At 37.8% G+C, this 21,732-nt stretch overlaps 2 protein-coding genes across 7 annotated transcripts in view; one reads left to right on the plus strand and one right to left on the minus strand.

Annotated features, from left to right (window-relative positions):
* SESN1 (sestrin 1) overlaps window positions 1-14,899 on the minus strand; it is a 114,499-nt gene extending 99,600 nt beyond the window's left edge. The window contains exon 1 of one of the 2 annotated variants that reach the window (XM_034991761.1): window positions 13,763-14,899. In XM_034991761.1, the coding sequence (XP_034847652.1) occupies window positions 13,763-14,041 (279 nt within the window). In that variant the 5' untranslated portion in view covers window positions 14,042-14,899. The remainder of the gene's footprint in view (window positions 1-13,762) is intronic. The other variant, XM_034991763.1, reaches the window with a different exon arrangement.
* Window positions 14,900-15,451: 552 nt separating this feature from the next.
* Window positions 15,452-21,732, plus strand: part of CEP57L1 (centrosomal protein 57 like 1) — an 83,175-nt gene continuing 76,894 nt past the window's right edge. For all 5 annotated transcript variants that reach the window (XR_004676738.1, XM_034991764.1, XM_034991767.1 and 2 more), the window contains exon 1: window positions 15,452-15,559. The gene's annotated coding sequence lies outside the window, so the exon portion shown is untranslated. The remainder of the gene's footprint in view (window positions 15,560-21,732) is intronic.

Here is a 21,732-nt window from a genome sequence, read left to right on the forward strand (position 1 = left end):
GAGGAGTGTATACTTGTGTAAACAGATGAGTTGAAGAGAAAAGTTAATTATTACATTAAAATTTATATGCTCCATTAAGCTGTCTTTGTTATCCTAACCCATCCTGGTCTTTCCTTGCTTTGAATTAATATAACAGTCTATATATCATATAATTTTTCTGCACTTATTTTAAGTCATTTTTCAATATAAAAGTAATACATGCTCATTGCAAAAAAAAAAAAGCTATAGGAAAACAGATTAATGTTTAAGAACATAGACACTTAGGAATCAGACATGCCTTCTGCCCTCTCAGTATTCACTACTTGAGTTACGTAAGATTCACCTCAGAGAATTGTTGTAGGTATAAAATTAGATAATGCAGGGAAATGGGCCTTTAAAGAAAGTGCATAGTTTGTATAAATTCTTCCAGAACGTGGATATAAACCTCAAATATAAAAACGCAAAAGTATAGCAAAAATTGAATTTTGCAGATCTTGTGTGATCCAGAGAATGTCTTTAGTGGTTGTACCCTTTAGGCCTGGGGGCCAAGGAAAGCAGTATCCAGGAAGACTAAAAGTGCTTCTTCTTAATGAGAAAGCCTAGATTTTGAGAAGTTCTTGTTTCCTTGGCTAAATAAATCAGAAACCTATTCTAATTTTCTAACAAGTGGGTGCATTCGTATTTGTGTATTTATTTTGTTTGGGGAAGATATCTTCCTCAAAACCTACAATCCACCTGAAATTTTGCACATGTTATATATAAAATGTTTATAATAATGCCTGGCACATAATAAGTACTCAATAAAATTAAGTATTTATTAATAATTATTATAAAAAAGGAAAACTAAAATTTCTAATAATCCCACTCTAAAAGAGAACTACAGCTAGTATTTTGGTGCATGTAGTGCATTTGGTGCTTGTACTGAATGTGGTGCATGCATATTTCCCCTCTCTATAAAAATGTATGTATTTGGCACTATTTTAAAAATTTCTTTTCCACTTAAATACATAATCTATTGTTTTCTAATAAATATATTTTAAAAGAATTTTCAATAACTGTATAATAGTCCTTTATAAAGATGTATTATAATTTAATCCATTTTTAATTATTGGATATTCAGAATATTATCCACTTATATAAAAACACATAGATAATACATTTACATGCTAAACAGCACTACAGTGATTATCATCATACATAAACTTTTCAAGTGATTTCCTAGATGTGAGCCATTATGTACACATTCCTTTAACAACAGTTGCACTGTTGTCAACATGCTATCATAAAATTTAACATTTTTAGTCACAGTCTTGATTTGCTCTTAAATTTTTTTCTCTACATCACTGCAAAATTCTTAAGGGTAGTGGTTGCCTTCTACTGCTTTTTCTATCCCCCACAGTGCCAGATCAGTGTCAAGCACAAAGAAAGATTCAAAATGAATTCTAACTTTAAAAAAGTATACTCATTTCAGCCTTAGGTGGAGAGGGAGGTCGACTAGAGGTGCTGTGGGGTTCAGGAGAAAAAAACAGTAACCCTCTCATTAAGTATTTTAACAAAGGAAAAGTCACTAACTATAATTTAGTTTCATGCCAACCAATAAAAAGCATTTGATATAAACATGTAGTACTAAAATAACAGAATATTTCAAGGTTTGACTCTTCACATTTTATAACACATCAACTACCAAATTCAAAGAAGCAGCCATTAAAAACTAGTATAGATTGGAATTAGACACCTCTTAATCTTAATAATTACCACCAAGGAGATAATAATATAATGCACTAAAGGGAATAATAAAAAAATAAAATAAAATCAAGATTAAAATACTCATTGTGTGTTGGAAAAGCCAAACAACTCTAGCTTGAGGTCAAATTTTTCTTTAGAAAATTACTCTTATATGTTAAACTGAAGAAAGAAAAAAAAGGGCTTGCCTTACATCCATTCTTCAATATTCAGTACAGGCCCAACTGTGCAAGGTTTGTTTAAATCTTTAGCATCTAAGGAAGATGAACTAAACTTTTAATGGAGCACTTCAGAACAAAGCAAATGGAATTATTTGTTAGTAGCTGTTACTAATGAAGGAAGTATAGCATTTAGATTTTGACAAGATTTATTGCCAAAGTCATTTTGATTCATCATGCTATACTAGGTTTTTAGGGCACATGCCATAGATATCAGAACTCTGACCTAGTAAGTGGTATACAAAATTATACAAAATAGCAGGCACTATTAGGAATTTGAAAATATTTTGTACTTAACAGTATAGTTATGATGGGATTTACAATTAGAAAATACTGATGAAGTATTTTAAAATTTAATTTGCAACATATAGGCAACAAAGTTAAAAACACCTCAACATTACATTAAGTACACAATTCAAATTGAGTAATTTCTTAAAATCATTATATAACTTATTTCACAATTTAAGCAATCAAGATTAAGATGTTCCATTTTGATAAGTGATGAATTATGGAAAGGATAAGAAAAAAAGTTACCTTACTACACTATTTAAACATAATCCTTTATGGTTCTACTAACAATCTTCAACAATAATGGAATAAAAGAATTCAAAAACTTTAAAGTATGCATGGGAGACATACAAACAGAAAAATGATTTCTGTATGAGCTCAAAGTAATGATACAATCTGGGCTTGATTTCTAAAAAGACAACTGAGGCCCCTTTTCTTTTTAGCTGTAAACAACTTGCTGTTATGACATGTAATGCAATACCATATTTTGGGAAATTTCAAACATTCACAACCCACAGGAAAAATACTCAACACTCCTACACTATTTTTTTTTTAAGCCCACAATAGTGCAGTCTTTCAGCTACAAAGCCAGAAGCCAGTTAAAAAACCAGTACTTTTCCACTAGAGTTACTTATGGGGCGGGGAAGGGGATGTTTGACACTGCAAACGTTCGGGTCTAAAATAAGATCATTGCAAGGAGTTACTACAACACTCACGCTGCCAGCACTGTCATGGCAACAATGAACTAGCTAGGAGAATGCTCTTTTAACATTCAAAGTGAACCTTGAGTCTATTATTCATGGAAATATACCAAATTTTCTTTTAGGCAGTTCACTAAAGAAATCATCTTACTTGGTAATCTCTTAATGTAAAAATAAACCTTTCATACACCATATTTCCAAGATCACAGTCCAGAGTCTCCTTGTAATCCGCTGAAATTTGTAATGACAACATACTAAAAATTATGTACCACAATGAAACATGAAATTAATCAGGTTCCAAATGCAACTTCAAGATGGGTCAGGGTTTAAGTAAGAATCTGGTATGCATTTTACTAATGTCTAAGAATGTGGTTTCCCCTAGAAACACCAAAGTTTTACATTTCATCCTGAAGGAAAACTAATTTGGAACAAAAAGTAATAAATATTTTCACTGCTAGGAGCCTTATATTAAATTTTTATTCAGAAAGGGCAGTATAATGGTGAAAAGTGTGGTGTCTGTGGAGTCTCAATGCCTGGGTATGAAACCTGGCTCTTCTTACTAGCTACGATACCTCAGGCAAGTTATTTAACCTCTCTGGGCCTTGATTTTTCCTCATGATAAAGTAGGGATAATAATACCTACTCTTCAGTGTTGTTGTGAAAACTAAATATATATACATATTTACACACACACATATATTCATTCACATATATATGAAAAGGGCTGAGAACTAGGCTCCCCATAAAGAATGCCATTTCTTACCACATTCAGAAGTTTACATTCTGCCAAACTAGAAAGATTAAAAGACTGCTGCAGGTGACTTAAGATAACTTGGTTCCAATGTCACAACAGATTTTAATGGGGATACGCATGGCAGCTTAGGAGGAGTCTCAAAGACACACGCCACACATAACCAAGCAAATTCAAGAAATCTAACAGTACAAAATCTCTTCAAGTCCTGTTACCTTTCCTGGGGTATCTTTGATTACTTTGTTTTAATCATATCAAGCTAAGCTGGGCCAGTTAGCTGGCAAGAATGAAAGGACTGTTTTGGGGACTTTCAGTTGAGTATGTCAGGATCCCATTGTGGGGAGCAGAGTAGGAACACTGATAGCGCAGCTCTACTCTCTTTAGTAGACCTTCGAGCCTAACAGTTTCTGCAGCAGATAACTTGCCTGAAGCATCAGGTATGAATCGACCAGGCACAGAAGATTCAGTTGCTTACTGACAACATTGGCATACAAGCCATGATTTGCTTTTCCTATATTATGTGTCCCTGGAGATGTACTTGAAAGTCAAAAGCTCACAAGTGGAATAATAGACTAACATGATATCAAGGGAGGAATCCAGTTCCCAGAAAGCTAAAACAATGTTTATAAAATCCTTAATTTGCTTCCTAGAGGTGTTTTTTCCTCTAGGGTGCTATCCTCTGGGCCAGGGAACCTGGAAGGTAGGTGCAAACTTTCCCAGCTGCTCAGGAACTTGGGTACCCTAAAAATCATATCGTGTCAGGGGCTCAATTTCCCATCTCTTTTCTATCGCACTGTGGGGGCAGAACAGAATATTAATAGTTAACATTCACTGAGTGCTTACTGGATTCCAGTAAGCACCGCACATGTTACCTCATCTAATCCTTTCAACTCTGTGAGGGAACTGAGGTTTAAGGAGGTTATGTAATTTCCCCAAGGTCACAGAGTTTGGCAGAGCAAGACTTAGAGCCAGGTCTGACTAACTCCAAAGCCCATGATCTTGACAATTATACTCTAATCCTGTTCAAATACTGAAGCAAAGGCCTTGGCCGTGGACCTCCCCATGTACACTAGACCACCTGGATGACACATGCAGCTGCCCGCCTGCAACTCTTTCCTGCTGGTGCCATCCTGACATAGCAGAATGGTGTTAGACTCCAAGGAGGGGATGGATGCTACAAATCTGCCATCACCACTATGGCAAACCTCTGGGCATGCCAAACACCTACCTTGGGGCAGTGGCTGGTTAGAAGAACCCTCTGCTAAAGTTGGACATCAGCACTAATCAGCTTATATATAAAAATTCAATGTACAGAGGTAATTAGGAGTGTCAATATATGTGGATACAGAGTGTGTGCGATGTATGAAAAATCCTGAAGTAATGCCAGTAATGAGTAATTGACTCATTAACTAAACCACCTCAGATCAAGCTTATCATCATCATCAACATCATTGCCAATACTTATTGAGCACTTACTATGTACTTCTAAATGTTTTACACGTTCATTTAATTCTCAAAACTACTCTGAGTTTGGTATTATTGTTACCCTCATTTTACAGATAAGTAGTCTCAAAAAGTTTATTCATAAATAAATTTGTAAGTTACAAAATATTGAAGGTTACAAAATGCTTTACCAATATGATCTTTTTAATAATCAAATCACAAGGTAGACAATTATGTAAATTCACAGATGAGGAAATTGAGACTACAGAGGTTAATTTATTCATGAGCATAGATGGCTGGTAAAGAAAATCCGGTAAGATCTTTATTTTTCTACAGTAAGATCTTTAAATCACTCTGAAGTAATATCTCTAGTCAATGTGAGACTGTACACGTCGAATAGTTAGAAAGCAAAATAAATCAAGAAATGTTTTTTAAGCAGAATCATTATAAAATTAAGTGAAACAGCCTTTTCCTTGCCATGTCAAAAGATAGATAAGCATAGTGTTTGGCATATAGAAGGTACACAACAAATACCTAATAAATGATATGAGAAGAAATAATTCACTAGGTTCAATGGTAAAATCTAGAATGTCTCAAAAAAAAATTCAATTATTTCTTAGAACCTCTGGCATCAACAAAACTGAATCAATACAGATTATATTTTATAATTTAAGTCTGTCAATGCCTACATTACTTGTTGGATGAAAAACTAGACACACCTTAATTTGGTGAGGTGTTATCACTATACAACTTTGAGAGACATTGTTTTGTGAGAAAACCTGTCTCCCTATCATTTAAATCACTTTTTACTTTTGACAGGCTTCTCTTAAATATGTCCTTCAGTACCATTGAACATATCACCCTACTACTATTTTGCAAGGCTTGGCCTTTATCACATGATTGGAAGAATATCTTGCTGTGTTTAGGCTATGAATAGCATTTGAAAAATTACTCAGTTATAATTATAGACAGCTAACACCTGCCAACTTGCTAGAAAATGAAATCACGTAAAATTTTAAGATGAGTGTGCAATGCTTGTCAAACGATTAAGTATCAAAACAGTCAATGCTTACTTTTAGTGAGGTAAACTAAGATTCTAACTAGACTTTACTGAATATTACACATAGAATTGACACATTATCTTAGCTAATTTTTAGAAAGTATATTAGCTTGTCAATTTAAACAATTTTAAAGTTAAAACACTAAATGAATACTATTTATACTATTAAATGAATACTTTTCATTTAATGAATATGTATATATGAAAGTTGATTTGGATCACTCACAAAATTCACATCATAAATTTTGTTTCCCTTTAGTATGGTTTAAGTTGTTTTAAGGTAATTTTATAATACAAATAATAATTTATAAATCTATGAAGCGGTTTCCCTTTTTATAATTAAACATGGGGTAAGAATAAAATATAAAACTAAAAATATCTTTCTAAGGTAACGACATATTTCATTGCAATCTAATAAAATTTTCCTATTTTGTTATATAAAAGAGATTAGAACATGAGAAGACAGATAATTCTTGTGTTGCCAAATTTCACGAGTTTTTTTCTTATAAATTGAAAAATGTCAAAAACTGTGACAGTCTACAGTAACACACAGACTTTTAACAATAACATTGCCAACTGGAAAGATCCAATAAATGGTCCTGTTATCCTACAAAACTCCCTAAGTATTTCCAGTGAAAAAGCATTTTTTAAAAAACAAACATCTTTTATTTTTTTAAAGATTTTATTTATTTATTTGAGAGAGAGAGCGAGCACGCGAGAGGGGTGAGGGGCAAAGGGAGAAGCAGACTCCCTGCTGAGCAGGGAGCCCAATGCAGGACTCCATCCAGGGACACTGCGATCATGAGCTGAGCCGAAGGCAGATGCTTAACCGACTGAGCCCCCCCAGATGCCCCCCAAAACAAACATCCTTTAAAAGATTTTTTAAAATATACAAACATTATAAATGTATCTTTATCAGCACTAGTTTAACGTGGTGTAGTAACCAAAAGGGAAAAAAAAAACAAAGCATGGCATGTTTCCATAGTATGCCTATTTAGCTGAGGTTTTCATATTTCAATTTCCAGTCTGCCCAGTGCTGCCAAACAATATCATCATCAAATATTCTGAGGAACTCTCAGATGCCCCTGAGTACACTGTGCCTGCATAATTAAAGTACTAGGTAATTTTATCAAGGTCATCAAAGGTCTCACTTAATGTAATAAACGTGGTCTAGAAAAGTTGGGTCAAAATAAGTCTTATTTTCCATTGACTTCTATTAAAAAAAACAAGTATTTTACCATATGGTATGACAAAAATAGACTGATTTGAGAAATTGTGACAAAGAGATTAAAACTGGTGGCAAACCTTGCTTGGTCTAATGTACTTCCAGCAGTATTTTCATCCTTCTATGCATTTTAGGCACTGCCCCCTCCCCCAGCATCTCCCTTGTCCTTCCACAAGTTCTAAAAATTTCCCCATTTCTACGGTTCCCCCAGTCCATGTTAATTTGCTTCCACATAAACACTGCCTGTTTCCAAATATGAAAATTCTATGTGATTAAGACATGATATCAAATAGGACCCTTTTGTATCAAAGTTTTAAGTGACTGATAACCCTTTATTATATGCAAGATTGCATGTCTACTTTCTGTCAGGTCAGCTTCAGCAAATCCTCAAATTGGCTGTTTGAGTTATTAATTTATTTTCTATTCAAATGGTTAAAAGATATCCTGGAAATTTCTAGTGGTCACCAAAAGGAAAATGAATATAACTCTAAAAGAAAACAGCACACCCACGCCTATTTTCTATTTCTTTTACTCCATGAATGATCTGTAGAGCACTTTAAGGGCACAGAGTGTTAAAGATGAGAAAATCTAATTAAGCTAAACTATTATTTCACAGGGTCCTTCATGATGTTGTGAGCAACCCATGACCTTAAATTGAAATCTAATAAGCAAGTGTTTAACATCCCATTTTTCTGCCAAACACTACATCCCATTTATAAATTTATAAATTAAACAACATGCTAAAAAAAACATTTTTAAATGAATCATTCTGTTTTTTTTTCCATGCTAGAGACCATCTGGGGCACTGTAACAGGAATTAAATATCTGAAATCTGAAAACTTAAAAAAAAGTATCCTTGTTAGTTTCAGTCTTTCTGAAGTCAGAACAAAGGAAGAGGATGGATGTATTTATATATTATAAAGAGGACACTGAGGGTAGATAGTACAGATATGATTCATCCTGTAAGCAAGCCAGTGGGTTTAAAAAAAAAAAAAAGATAAGCTCTTACTTTGTCTGCAAACCATTTAGAAAAAAAAAGTAGTTAAAAGCTGCCTTCAGTTTCTTCACATTCTCCACCCAAAGAAATACAGACAACCTGAGGGTAAATAGCATTCCCCACTGAGATCAAAAGCTACTGAAGAAAGTGGTCAAAGGCAGGAATGAGAGGAGGCACTGAATAGAGAAGTAAGCTAGGAGGCTTTCTGAAGGAAAGGGACTGAGTTCTCAGTATATTAATAAAATAAGAAAGGCCAGAAAATAGTGGATATGGAAGAAAGAAACTTAGTGTAAATACTGAAAGAAGACTCTCATATTTGTTGTGGCCGAGAGTAGAGTGAATTTTCAAGATGTACCACCTTAAACTTTTGGCTTTGACAAAATCAGTTTAAAAGGCCAAATCTGCTTCTAGAATGTTCCTAATCTCATGTTACATTTTATATAATTATAAATTATGTTTCTAATCTAACAGAATCTAAATTATAACTAGACCAAAGCAATATTTTATCTAGTGAGATATTAGATCAGTTCTAATAGCCTCTGACTAAACCTGACTACCTTGCATCCCCCTTCTTCCTCACCAACAGAAATTTTTTTGTTCAAGTGATGGGGGTGTCCTGGCTGTTAGGGGCTGAATGCAGATTAGTCCAAACCAAAACCAGAAACGCCCAATTTCCTTGCCAATGACTAGCTTAGAAAAGGGCATGTGATCCAACCCTAGTCAATAAAAACTGACAGGAAATCTGCCAGAGGCTGAGAAAAGCTTTTCTTCCCTGATAGACACAAGTGAAGAGACTCTTCTCATCTGTAGATGGGTCATGACTGCACGTGGAGCTTGGAACTGCTGAGGCAACCTTGCCACCATGAGTAGAGACAGTACTAGCTATGCTGAGGAAAGGAAAGCAGAGATAGAAGGCAAACAGGTAATGTAGTTTGATAATGAATCAATCAATTAAGCTTGAAATTGCCCAACCTCAAGATTTATTATACTAAGCAATAAATTTCTTAATTGTTAAACCTACAAACTATATATTACCCAAATTGGATATCAAATGGATACTCTAACTGCAGCCCTTAACAACTGAAATATGCATCATACCCAACAGCTAAAGTTTCATTTCTCCTTGGGGGGTAACAATGCTTCACTAAATGAAAGCCTTCTCCACCCCACTTAACAAAGATATATACTTTGTTACTTGTTCTAAACTTTCTAAAACCAAATTACTTTCAGATAGTGTTAATTGCTGGCATGCTTATAAGAAAATTTAAGTTTTCCTTTTTCACAGTACAGAAATGAAAATGATCAAATGACCATTCTTAGAAAAGTACTTGGCTATTTTGAACACTCATACTCTTTTGATGAGTATTTACACACTCACATTCCTCCCTTAATTATGTGAATCATAAACACTACAGTTCACTAGTAGACTATACTAACGTATCTGGCCAGTGTTAATACACCTGTTCCTTTATTTACAGAATCAAACATATCGAAAAGGTATTATGGGGTTAAGAACAACAACAACAACAAACCCAGCATAAATAAAGCCTACTATGAGACTAGAAGACCTTCCTCAAAAGCAGGGAACAAGTTTTATTGATCTTCCAGTCCAGTGCCTGGCACAGAACAGTTCTCAAAAATGTGTTCAACAGATTTAAGTATGTTGATGTGAAATCAAGAAATTGAGAACAGGAATACAGAGAATGCTCTCTCCCAATGTGCCAATTTTTTACAGGTTTAGCCATTTTGAGTTGAATCCATCCTACCCCTACCCCACCAACTCTCTTCCTGACTATGGTCGTCTGAGCTGATTTACAGCAATTAAGAGCAAGAACAGCTGCAGGAATTGCAAATTCAGTTCAGCTTCTGCTGCTTTACCAATGAATAACAGAGAGCATTATGGAGCACTACATTTTATAATTTGGTTTCTCATGTGAGGCTGGAGCGGTATATGGAAGCCAGATGACATTGGACATTACGTGACATCTTAAGAAGTTTAAATTCTATCCTCAAGGATTTTAGGCAGGAGAGTAACATGATCAGATTTCATTTTAGATAAATGACTCTGAAGTTATGTGGAGGATGGATATCAAGGTGGAGGATGGGTTAAGTCTGGAGAAGTGACAGATAACAATGACAGAACTACAACCATAGTAGCAGGGGCAGAAATCCCTTCAGGAGCTTTTTCTAATCAGATGTATCATAGGCAACTTAATCTCCACATGTCTAAAATAGAACTCACCACTCCTCCCAAATTGATCCTTTACCACTATTCTGTCTCAGGAAATGGCTGAACTATTCACCAAGTACTTCAAGCCAGACCCAGAGAGCATCCTTGATTTTACTTCCTCATCTCCTATATCCAATTCAATATTATATCCTGTGGTTGCTAACTCTTAGCAATCTCCCAAACCCATAGATTGTTTCCCACTTTTCCCCACTATATCCTACTCCACCATAATTTTCGCTTTGGACTAGTGGGATAACCTCCTAACTGATGTTGCACATCCACTCCTGACCCCTGAAATTCATTCTCTGCATTGCTCCCAAAGTAATCCTTCAAATACACCATGGATCATGTCCCCATCTTGCTCAAAACCCCTCAGTGGATTCCAGTTGTTACTAGGATAAAGTCTACCACTCTTAACTTGGCCTACAAGATCCTCTGTTATCCAACTCCTGCCTAAAGACAGTAGAATTCCTAAATAAATAAATAAATAAATAAAGACAGTAAGAATTCCTAATATTACTGAGCATTTCTTATGTGCTATTGCACTGTGCCATGTTTTGCAAGCATTTTTCATTTTATTCTCATTGTGAGCATTGTCTTCTTTTTGCAGATGAGGAAACTGAGTCAAGGAGAAATTATGCAACTTATTCAACATTGCAGAGCTAATAAAGTATTGGAGCCAGATCTGACAGAGAATGTGCTTAAGTTTTCACTCTCCCTTCAAAAATATGCTCCAACCACATTGTGTTACTTTCCATTCCTAGAACTCATCTGCTCTCTCTTGCCATGAGCTCTTTACACAACTGTTCCCTATGTGTGGAATGTCCCCCTCACAAATTTCATTTTTGTCTGGATTACAGCTATTCATTTGTCAAATCTCTGCTTAAATGTCATCTCTTCAGGGAAGTCTTCCCTCACTATCTAAAATTACATTATTTGTTTACTTCTTTATGGTCTCTCTCTAGTAAAATGTCAAAATTGTTCACCACTGGTTCTTAGAATGGCATTCGCCAGGGGTTCAATTAACATTTGTTGTCTGAAGACATGCATGAATGATGTGGGGATGGAAACTCCCTAATCTGGTGACTTTATTCAGGCTGATAAGAAATAAAAAGAAGCCAAATACGAATTTGTTCATCTACTAGATATTTAGTAGCTTCCAGGTCCCAGCCAATACTCTTGAGAACTTAACGGCCCTTCCGAGGGGACAGACATAAACATGTGATGATAGCACAATAGAAGTACAGTGCCTGTTATAATAGTAGCAGGAATTAAGTGCAATAGATGCAGAGATGCAAAAGGAGTATAAATCTATGGAAAACCTTCACAGTGGAGTAGACTCTTGAACTTTTTTTCAGGATGAAATGAATCCTGAAATATATATCACATAGCCCATGTCTTTCACTTATGAAAAAGGAGAGGAGCATTCATTTTATATGGGGGCACTTTACATCTCCTTTAATTCTCACAACAGCTCTATGTTATTATTCCCATTTCAGAGATGTGGAAATCCAAACTCAGATAGATCAAGTAACTTAACTTGTCCAAGGTTATGCAGTACATTAATAAAGGAGGAGAATTTGAGCCCAGGTCTGTCTGACTCCAGTACTCATTTACTTACCAATATATCACAGTCCTTTGACCCTGCATTCCCCAGAGCCTAATTACTTCTGTTTTCAATATAATTCTTAACTAAATTGGTTATCTGCTTTCCCATTTGAATATAAATAAACAGCAAAATTGAAGATTCAGGAAGAGAAAAAAGTATACTGACAGTAAGGGGAGGAACAGGAAAACTATTAAAAATTGAACACAAAAATTCAAAAAACATGGATCATGTAGTCCTATACACTCCACCTCAGTTAAACAATAGTACTTGATGTGCCTAATGATGATCCCTTTATGGGAAAAAAATGGTTGTTCTAGACACTACAGTCTAAGAAATAGAGAAATAACTTTCAAGGCTTAAAAGGGTAAACTTCAGGTATCCAGAAAATTAATTCCTCTCTGATAACTCTGGATAAATGAATTGTAACAATTGTTTCCGAACTGTTTGTGAGAAGAAATATCCCAAGATCTTGAACAGAGTCTTCATTTTATGGACATGATTATTTTTCTGTTGCTTTAAACTAACCAAAATAGAAAAACTATTAATCTTAGCTTATATATATATACCCAAGTAAACTATAAGTTTTAAGAGCTTCCCATAAATGACTTCAAACACATGGATTGAGTAATTTAGACTGACCAGCATATTGTCACTGACCATTCTTAGGATCTAAAAACAACCTTTCTCTAAACAAACAAGCCCAAACAAAACCCTTCTAATAAATCTTCCAATAAAACAGGAGAAATTGATTATGTACAGAACAGGAGGAAAACTAACATTTTTAATCTGTTGCACTGAAAACTTAAGTAGGTATGCATGTGAAAAAGAAAAATCAAACAACTGAGGCAAACACAGAGAAAACTAATGAATAATTTACCATGAGCATTTCTAGCATTCACTCAACCTGGGTTCAACTTTTCAATCTGAAGATGTTAGCTCCTTTATAACACTGGCTTTTATTATTTTATGTAATTCATTTTTTTTTTAAAAAAAAGAAAGGTTGTCTTTAGAGAACAGACCCTGATTTTTTGTTTTGCTTTTAAGAACATGAGAAAACTTTCACCAATTATCCTGAACAAGTGAAGAAACATTTAATATCCTTTATCATTTGAGAGGCTTAAATGAGAAACTTTCCACACAGAATATTGTTTGTAACAATGTGAAAAGTATACTGACTATACTTCCTAACAACATGTAAAAATAAATATACGAAAAAGCAAGTCTTTACTTGCAATTAACTGTAACTTTCTCATACTTTTCTGGGAGGAATGCAGTTTCTGCTAAAACTCTCTAGAAAGACAATTCTTGTTTACTTGTATTTGAAAACTGCTTTTACTTTAGTTCCTCTTGTACAGTTTTGGCCCCAGATTCAATGTCTTACAAGCCACTCTAAATTTAAGATGTAGAAGGAATTCGTAATGGGTTCACATAACCACCTAGCAGCAAATACAAAGTGAATAACTGCAAGTAAAACTGCATTGTACTAGATGGACAGTTGTAAATACAATGTTTTCTTACCTGGACGCTCTTCAAAATAAATTCACTTTTCTCTCTTACATCTTTAAAGGGACATCTCTTAGAAAGCATAAGCAGATGAGCAAGAAGTTTATTCAACCCATCCAAAGAAACAGCATTTGAAAGCCCGTCTGATGGACGAAGAGGTGTCTCTTTCACCGAACGAAGATACTCGGTTTTTCTCAAAACGGTTTGCTTAATGTTTTCCAGTGCTGTCTCTCTAGTAGTTGAATCTCTACTGCACAGTCCATCCCATCTCACTTCATTCTCTCCTTCAGCCATGACAACTGGAGATGTTTTTCTTTGCCGTTTTCAGTTACCCTTCAGCATGTCCCCAAAAGCACTTTGTATTTTTAAAACGAGAAATGTAAGAATAAAATCGGAGAAATCGAATCGTCATGAAAACACAAATGTCTGGGAGACATCTGGAACCAGAAGTGTCTTTTATATTAATGGCTTGCAACCGATCTGCAACACAGAACTCACCCTCTCCTACATGAAGGGGCAGTCTTCTTGTCAGAGATTTTTAAAAAGTTGGAAAGTTGGCACCCTACAGCGCTGGCTTTGCTGGACAGGCAGTCTCGGGGAAGTGTTCTTCGTCTCGCGGGGTCAGCGGATATCCTCACGTTGTGGAGCTGTCAAATCCGTGCTCTGCCCAAAAAGGCTGGTAACAGTTGAATGCGCTCCAGCCATTCGGGGTTTTTGGTCTGGGCAGCCACGGTGTTCTCAGGAGCATTCCCACCCCGCCCCTCCTCCGGCACCAGTCTCCGCCCTCTGCAGCTCCTCCCTGCCCCTCAGCGGCCAGCCGGGAGCTGGTGGGGAAATCTCGCCAAACCCTTGCTCACTGGCTGCCGCGGCTGGAGACCCGGTCGCTCCTTGGTGGCGGCAGCTTCTGGCAGCCGCTCTCTCAGCTGCAGCGCTGGAGGAAAGTGTCTCCGGCCCCGAAAATTCTGGATCCCCGAACAGACGCCACTTCTTTTCCTATACCTGCGTCCTCGCCCACCGCCCATTAAACCTGAGGAGCACAGGGCTGGGCCGCAATCCCCGAAAGCCAGGCTGGGCCGCGGAGCCGGCGGAGAAGCCAGGCCGGAGGCGCAAAGCCCCCCCCTTCACCCAGCCCCATCTGTGGGGCTCGGCCCAGAGGGCGGGAGCAGGGAGGGGAGATGGGGTCCTCACCCCAGCCCCTCCCCTTTCTCCGCCCGGCATTAACCAGGAGCCGCCCCTGCCCCAGCGCCCTCTTCCCCGCCCTAGCAGATGCGACCCGCGGAGGCAAAGCCATTGGAAAAAGCCCCGCCCTCCGACCGGCTACCTTCAGACCCCAAGTCCCCGAGCGGCCGCCAACTGCTGCCGGCTGCTACGCATGCGTGATGGCGGGCAAGGCGCATGCGCCTACGGGGCATTTTTGCGTCGGGGGCGTTTTTCGTCCCCTGGCGTTTGGATTATCCCGGCTGGAGAAGGGGTAAGAAAAGTAAGGAGTTGAAGTATGCTGAAACTATAACAGACAAGACAAGCACGGCAAAGAAAGAGGGCGTAAACACACACCTGGAAGAAACTGAATCGAAATTTAAGATTAGCCTGAAAATAGTGACAGTCTCTTTATTACGCCAAATCCGAGATTTAAGAGGGCAGGGCGGTCTCGCATTGACTTCTGGGAAATGTGGTTTTTTTTTTTTTTGGATGTGCCGACGCGTTCTGTCGGCGATAGAAACTACAGTCCCCAGGAGCCACTGCGACGTTGCCTGTAGCGGCCTTCGAGCCAACGGTTAGCGCGGGCGGACGGAGGTTGATAGCGTCGACTTGGTGAGCACTGTAGCTTTGGCTGCCAATTTTTCTTTGACAGGATTTTTTCCTTCTTCCATTTCCTCAGGGATTTTGGAGACCAAGCTATCTAGAGCTGTCCTCCTTAGTCCAGGGATAGTGTCCAGTAATTTGCCTGGGAAGGAGTAGTCCGAATGCCCCAGGCCGAGGGCGCCTTAAGGCGCGAGGAGTGATTGCGATGCCAAGGGTCTTAGGGAGCAGCAAAAGGCCGGGCTGGAGGGATGCTGTGGAAACTGGTACATTTTGCTGCGGCCTCTGCTTCCGCCCTTTCAGGTGGACTCGCGCGCGAGGGATTGGGTATCTCTGTGCAATTGCACTTTTGTTTGGCATTGCATAGGGGTGGTCTGTGTTTTGTGCGCTCAAATGAAATCCCACGCAGGGCTTTGAAAGCGAGTTGTCAAATCCACTTTGTATGAGACTAAGGGGAAAAGAAACCCCAGTATTCCTAGCTATGAATGTTTGCAGGCTTTAAGGGTATTATATGAAAAAAGACCTATAAAAATCTCCAAAATTAGTATATTTGGAAGATTCATTTGTTTAAAAATTACTGTTTGTTTTTAAAAAGTCATTCCTCTTGAGAAAAGTCAAGGTGTGAAAGGCAGTCAGTGGACTGAAAACCAAATTAGATTTTAATTCTTCACATTGTGGAATAGATGTGTTTCTAAAAATTGAGTCATGGGGCGTTTGGGTGGCTCAATCAGAAGAGCATGCAACTCTTGATCTCTGGGTGGTGAGTTCCAGCTCCCATGTTGGGTGTAGAGATTACTTAAATAAAAACTTTTAAAAATAAAATGAAAAAAGAAAAAAGAAAAATTTAGACTTGTGAGGTACTGAGTATACAACAGTGAAAAAGACACATTCCTTATCTAGTTATAGAATCTACTGGTTAAACACACAATTACAGTACAATATGATATCTGGCTATCTGGGATGGCTGGAAAGAAGATCAGTAGCTTAATGCTGGAAAGTCGGGGAAATCTTCATCCCAGGGAAAGAGGGCTAAAAGAACAGCATATGGTGAGGCTCAGAAGTGCTGCAAATAAGCCAAATCACCTGTATTTTGGGAGGGATAACTTTTTGTGTATTGATGTATTTTGAAGCTGCGAAGAGACAAGTACTGTGAATTTTCCAGATAGTTTCTGAAAGTGACCTGTCCTTGAACAGATTTATAGTTTCAGTGAATTGGTCTAATTTGGAAAGCCTTGCTACATTCTCTGCTACTGGTTTAAATCAGAATTTTTTGAAAATGTGAACTTCTTATGAGTATGATTTCAAAAACTAAAAAAGACATTCCTTTTTTGTCCTTTTTTGGGCTCATCCTCTTTTGTCCATTGCACAAAGAGTAGGGTAGTTTCTTACATCTGGGTCCCCTTTTTACTGCATAGTTGAATATAATCCCTTCCATACCCATGGTTTCGCTACCACCTATGACTTTTAAATGTATACCTCCACCCACCTTTATCTTTCCAGCTTTCATATATCCATTTCCTTGATATTTCTTTTTTGATATCTCAAAAGCACCTCAAGTTCAACATGCCTAAAACCAAATGCATGGTTATCTCTAATGAGTCTGATTCTTAACCAGTGTTTCCTATTTCAGTTAACAATCCTACCATCCACTTCTGAAAATTTGAAAACTATGCATTATTGATTTATTCCTGTCCGTCATACCTCTATAACCAATTATTACCAAGTCCTATCAATTTCATCTCCCAAATATCCTCCAAATCCATCCTTTTCCCACCATCTACACAAGTGCAGTCTTTTCCAAATTGCCATAATCTGTTACCAAGACCACTGCAATAGCGATTATTCATTCTGGCCTTTCTCCATTAGTTCTCCACACTGGAGCCATAATGATCTTTTTGAAATGCAGTTCTGACTGGATTTTTCTCTTAAAATCATTCATTGCTGTCTCACTATTCTTAAGGCAAAACTTCTTTGTTAAGCATAATACCATTTTGTCTCTTTCCACCTCTCCATCCTCACTTTAATATACCTATCACTCTCCACCTATCTCTGCTTCAGCCATACAAATCTTTCTTCAGTCACTGGTTCTCATATTCCCTTCATCCATTTATAGACTCAACAAATATCTGTTGAGTATCTACTTTGTAAGGGGACAATCACATATGTCATTGAGCACAATATACATTGACACTTGAACAACATGGGTTTGAACTGCAGAGGTCCACTTACATGTGCATTTTTTTTTATAAATATAGTGTAAATCTATTTTCCTTATGGCTTTCATAATAACATTTTATTTTCTCTAGCTTACTTTATTGTAAGAATACAATATATAGTACGAATACAGAATATGTGTTAATGTGTTAATCATTTATGTTATCCATAAGGCTTCTGGTCAACAGTAGGCTTTTAGTAGTTAAGTTTGGGGGGAGGCATCAGAAGTTATATGGATTAAAATTTGTGGGATTTTTTTACTTCCTGATGAGGAGTTGGCACTCCTAACCCCCACGTTGTTCAAGGGTCAACTGTACAAAAGTCCCTACTGTCATAGAGCTTGCATCTATTAAGGGGAGATCGACAATAAATATGTAATATATTTGGTAAATGAAGGCAAATGTGGTGGAGAAAAATAAGAGCCAACCAGGAAGGGGACTAAGAAGTGCCAGATTGTGGGGAGCAAGGTTCACTTTTTTTTTTTTTTTAAAGATTTTATTTATTTATTTGACAGAGAGAGACACAGCGAGAGAGGGAACACAGGCAGGGGGAGTGGGAGAGGGAGAAGCAGGCTTCCCGCCGAGCAGGGAGCCCGATGCGGGGCTCGATCCCAGGACCCTGGGATCATGACCTGAGCCGAAGGCAGACGCTTAACGACTGAGCCACCCAGGCGCCCCCAAGGTTCACTTTTAAATAAGGTGGTCAGAGAAGGGGACATTTGAGGGGATCTGAAGTAGGAGGAGGAATAAGTTGTACAGATACTTGGAGGAAGAACATTCCTGTGAAGAGAACAGCCAGTACAAAGGCCTGTGGGCAGGAGCAAAGAAATAGCAATGTGGCTGGAGCGCAGCGAGTGCAGGGGAGGAAGATAACGTGAGATCACAGAGAAAGGAGGTCACATAGGTGATTGAAAGGACTTTGACTTTTTAATTAAAATAGGAAACCATTGGAGGGCTTGGAGCAGATCAGTTGCATGATCTGACTTTTTAAAATGATTACTTCTTTGAAATTGTGTCGAGCATAGACCAGGGCGAAGCAAGTGTAGAAGCAGAGACACTAGTTAGGAAGCTAAAGTAATGTGTAAGACTGATGAATCACAGACCTGTACCTCTGAAACAAATAATACATTATATTTTACAAAAAAAAAAAAAAAAAGATAGTAGGAAGGGAAAAATGAAGGGGGGGAAATCGGAGGGGGAGACGAACCACGAGAGACTATGGACTCTGAGAAACAAACTGAGGGTTTTAGAGGGGAGGGGGGTGGAGAGATGGGTTAGCCCGGTGATGGGTATTAAGGAGGGCATGTACTGCATGGAGCACTGGGTGTTATATACGAACAATGAATCATGGAACACTACATCAAAAACTAATGATGTAATGTATGGTGACTAACATAACCTAATAAAATAAAATTAAAAATTAAAAAAATAAAGTAATACTCCAGGTGAGAGGTGATAGTGGTAGCTTGGACCAAAGTGCTAACAGTGGAGGCAATGGGAAGAGGCCCACAGTCTGGATCTATTATGATAGTTTAGCCAACAAGTTTTACTGATAGATTAGATATGAGATGTGAGAGTATAGGAGTCAAAGATGACTCCAAAGTTTTCAGGCCGAACAATAAGAAGTAAGGAATTACCATTTAATGTTGTGGGAAAGTCTCCAGGTTTGTGTACGGAGCTAGGGAGGTGGAAGTCAAGAGTTTTGTTTGGCCATGTAAAGTTTGAGATGTCTCTAGGATATTCAAGTAGAAGTGTGGAGTTGGCAAGTTGGGTAAATGAGTATAGAGATGAGATGAAAGACCTGGCTGTAGATAGAATAATTGGATTTCATAGTAGTGTTCTAATAGCAGTTAAAGCCTGAGAATTGTTGGTGTCACAAAAAGAGGTGCTCCCTAGAGTTTAGGTTGATCTGGAATCATCTGCAAAGGGGACTATGCAGGAGCAGCCAGTGAACACAGAGTGTGGTGTCCTAAAAGCCAAGTGAAAGTGGTTAAAGAGGAAGGAGTACTAAGTATGTGAAGCGCTGCTCTAGATTAAGTGAGATAAGGATTGATAGCTGACCACTGTATTTAGTAGAATGGAGGTCATTGAGGATCTTAAGAGCAGTTTTGGTGGAGTAAAGAGTATAAAAGTCAGATGGTCATTTTATTTAAGAGAGAATGGGAGAAGAACTGGAGTCAGTGAGTATAGATGCAGTACCTTTGTACTGTTTTCTTTGTCCAGACTTTTTTAGCCTGTCTTTGACTTCCCTTCCTATAGATCTTAGCTCAAATACTGCTTTCTCAGTTTCCCTGATCTGATTAAATGCCCCTATTATAAATATACTCTTATTTTAACGTATGTCTCTACTTGATAATAAGTTAAAAATGTAGTTTTATAATGGTCTGTGATAATTTTGTGAAAGTGTGCCTGCTTTTTAAAAATTCATTTATTATTTGAGAGAGATAGTGTGTGTGCAGGGGGGCAGGGAAGGGGCAGAGGGAGGGAGAGAGAATCCTAAGCAGACTCCACACCCAGCGTGGAGCACGTCAGGCTTGATCTCATGACCCTGAGATCATGACATGCACCAAAATCAGGAGTCGGATGCTTAACTGACTGAGCCACCCAGGTGCCCCAGTGTGTGTTTGCTTCTAAAGCTTAAGCACAGAAGAGCAGCAACTGTGCTGATTTTTGCTCATCATCTGCAGCTCTGAGTACAGTGCTTGGCATCTAGTATGAACTTTGTACATATTTGATGGATGAATGGAAGAAAAATATAATGTCACAGAATTTTCAAAGTCATTGCATATTTATCTGTTGTTAACAAAAACACAAGATAATTGGTAGCAGGTACTTTATTATAATGAAAACATTTTAGAAAATTTGTCTTTTTTTTAAGAGATTTTATTTATATATTTGAGAGAGAGAGTGCGGCATACACAAGGGGGTGAGGGGCAGACTCCCCACTGAACAGGGGAGACACAGGGGCTTAATGGAGTGAGCCACCCAGGTGCCCCGAGGAGTTGCTGCTTTAAATGAAGAGTGCTTTAATCAAGGAGAAAGCTGACTGGCTGGTCTCTAAGAGGCCTTTATTATGAAATTCATTGATGAATTTACCATAAAAAAACAGCACTCCTAAGTCCTGTGGGCTTAGAAACAAAGTCTTTTTTTTTTTTTAGTTTAGTTTTATTCTTATTTTTTTATTATGTTATGTTAGTCACCATACAATACATCATTAGTTTTTGATGTAGTGTTCCATGATTCATTGTTTGCATATAACACCCAGTGCTCCATGTAATACGTGCCCTCCTTAATACCCATCACCGGGCTAACCCATCCCCCCACTCACCCCCACAAAACACTCAGTTTCTCAGAGTCCATAGTCTCTCATGGTTCATCTCCCCCTCGGATTCCCCCCCTTCATTTTTCCCTTCCTTCTCCTAATGTCCTCCATGCTATTCCTTATGTTCCACAAATAAGTGAAACCATATGATAATTGACTTTCTCTGCTTGACTTATTTCACTTAGCATAATCTCCTCCAGTCCCATCCATGTTGATGCAAAAGTTGGGTATTCATCCTTTCTGATGGCTGAGTAATATTCCATTGTATATATGGACCACATCTTCTTTATCCATTCGTCTGTTGAAGGGCATCTTGGCTCTTTCCACAGTTCGGCTATTGTGGACATTGCTGCTATGAACATTGGGGTGCATATGGCCCTTCTTTTCACTATATCTGTATCTTTGGGGTAAATACCCAGGAGTGCAATTGCTGGGTCATAGGGTAGCTCTATTTTTAATTTTTTGAGGAACCTTCACACTGTTTTCCAAAGTGGCTGTACCAACGTGCATTCCCACCAACAGTGTAGGAAGGTTCCCCTTTCTCCACAACCTCTCCAACATTTGTTGTTTCTTGCCTTGTGAATTTTTGCTATTCTAACTGGTTTAAGGTGGTATCTCAATGTGGTTTTGATTTGAATTTTCCTGATGGC

Source organism: Mirounga leonina, unplaced genomic scaffold (genome assembly GCF_011800145.1).
Source record: "Mirounga leonina isolate KUSES-001 unplaced genomic scaffold, KU_Mleo_1.0 Mir_53, whole genome shotgun sequence".
Lineage (NCBI taxonomy): Eukaryota > Metazoa > Chordata > Mammalia > Carnivora > Phocidae > Mirounga > Mirounga leonina.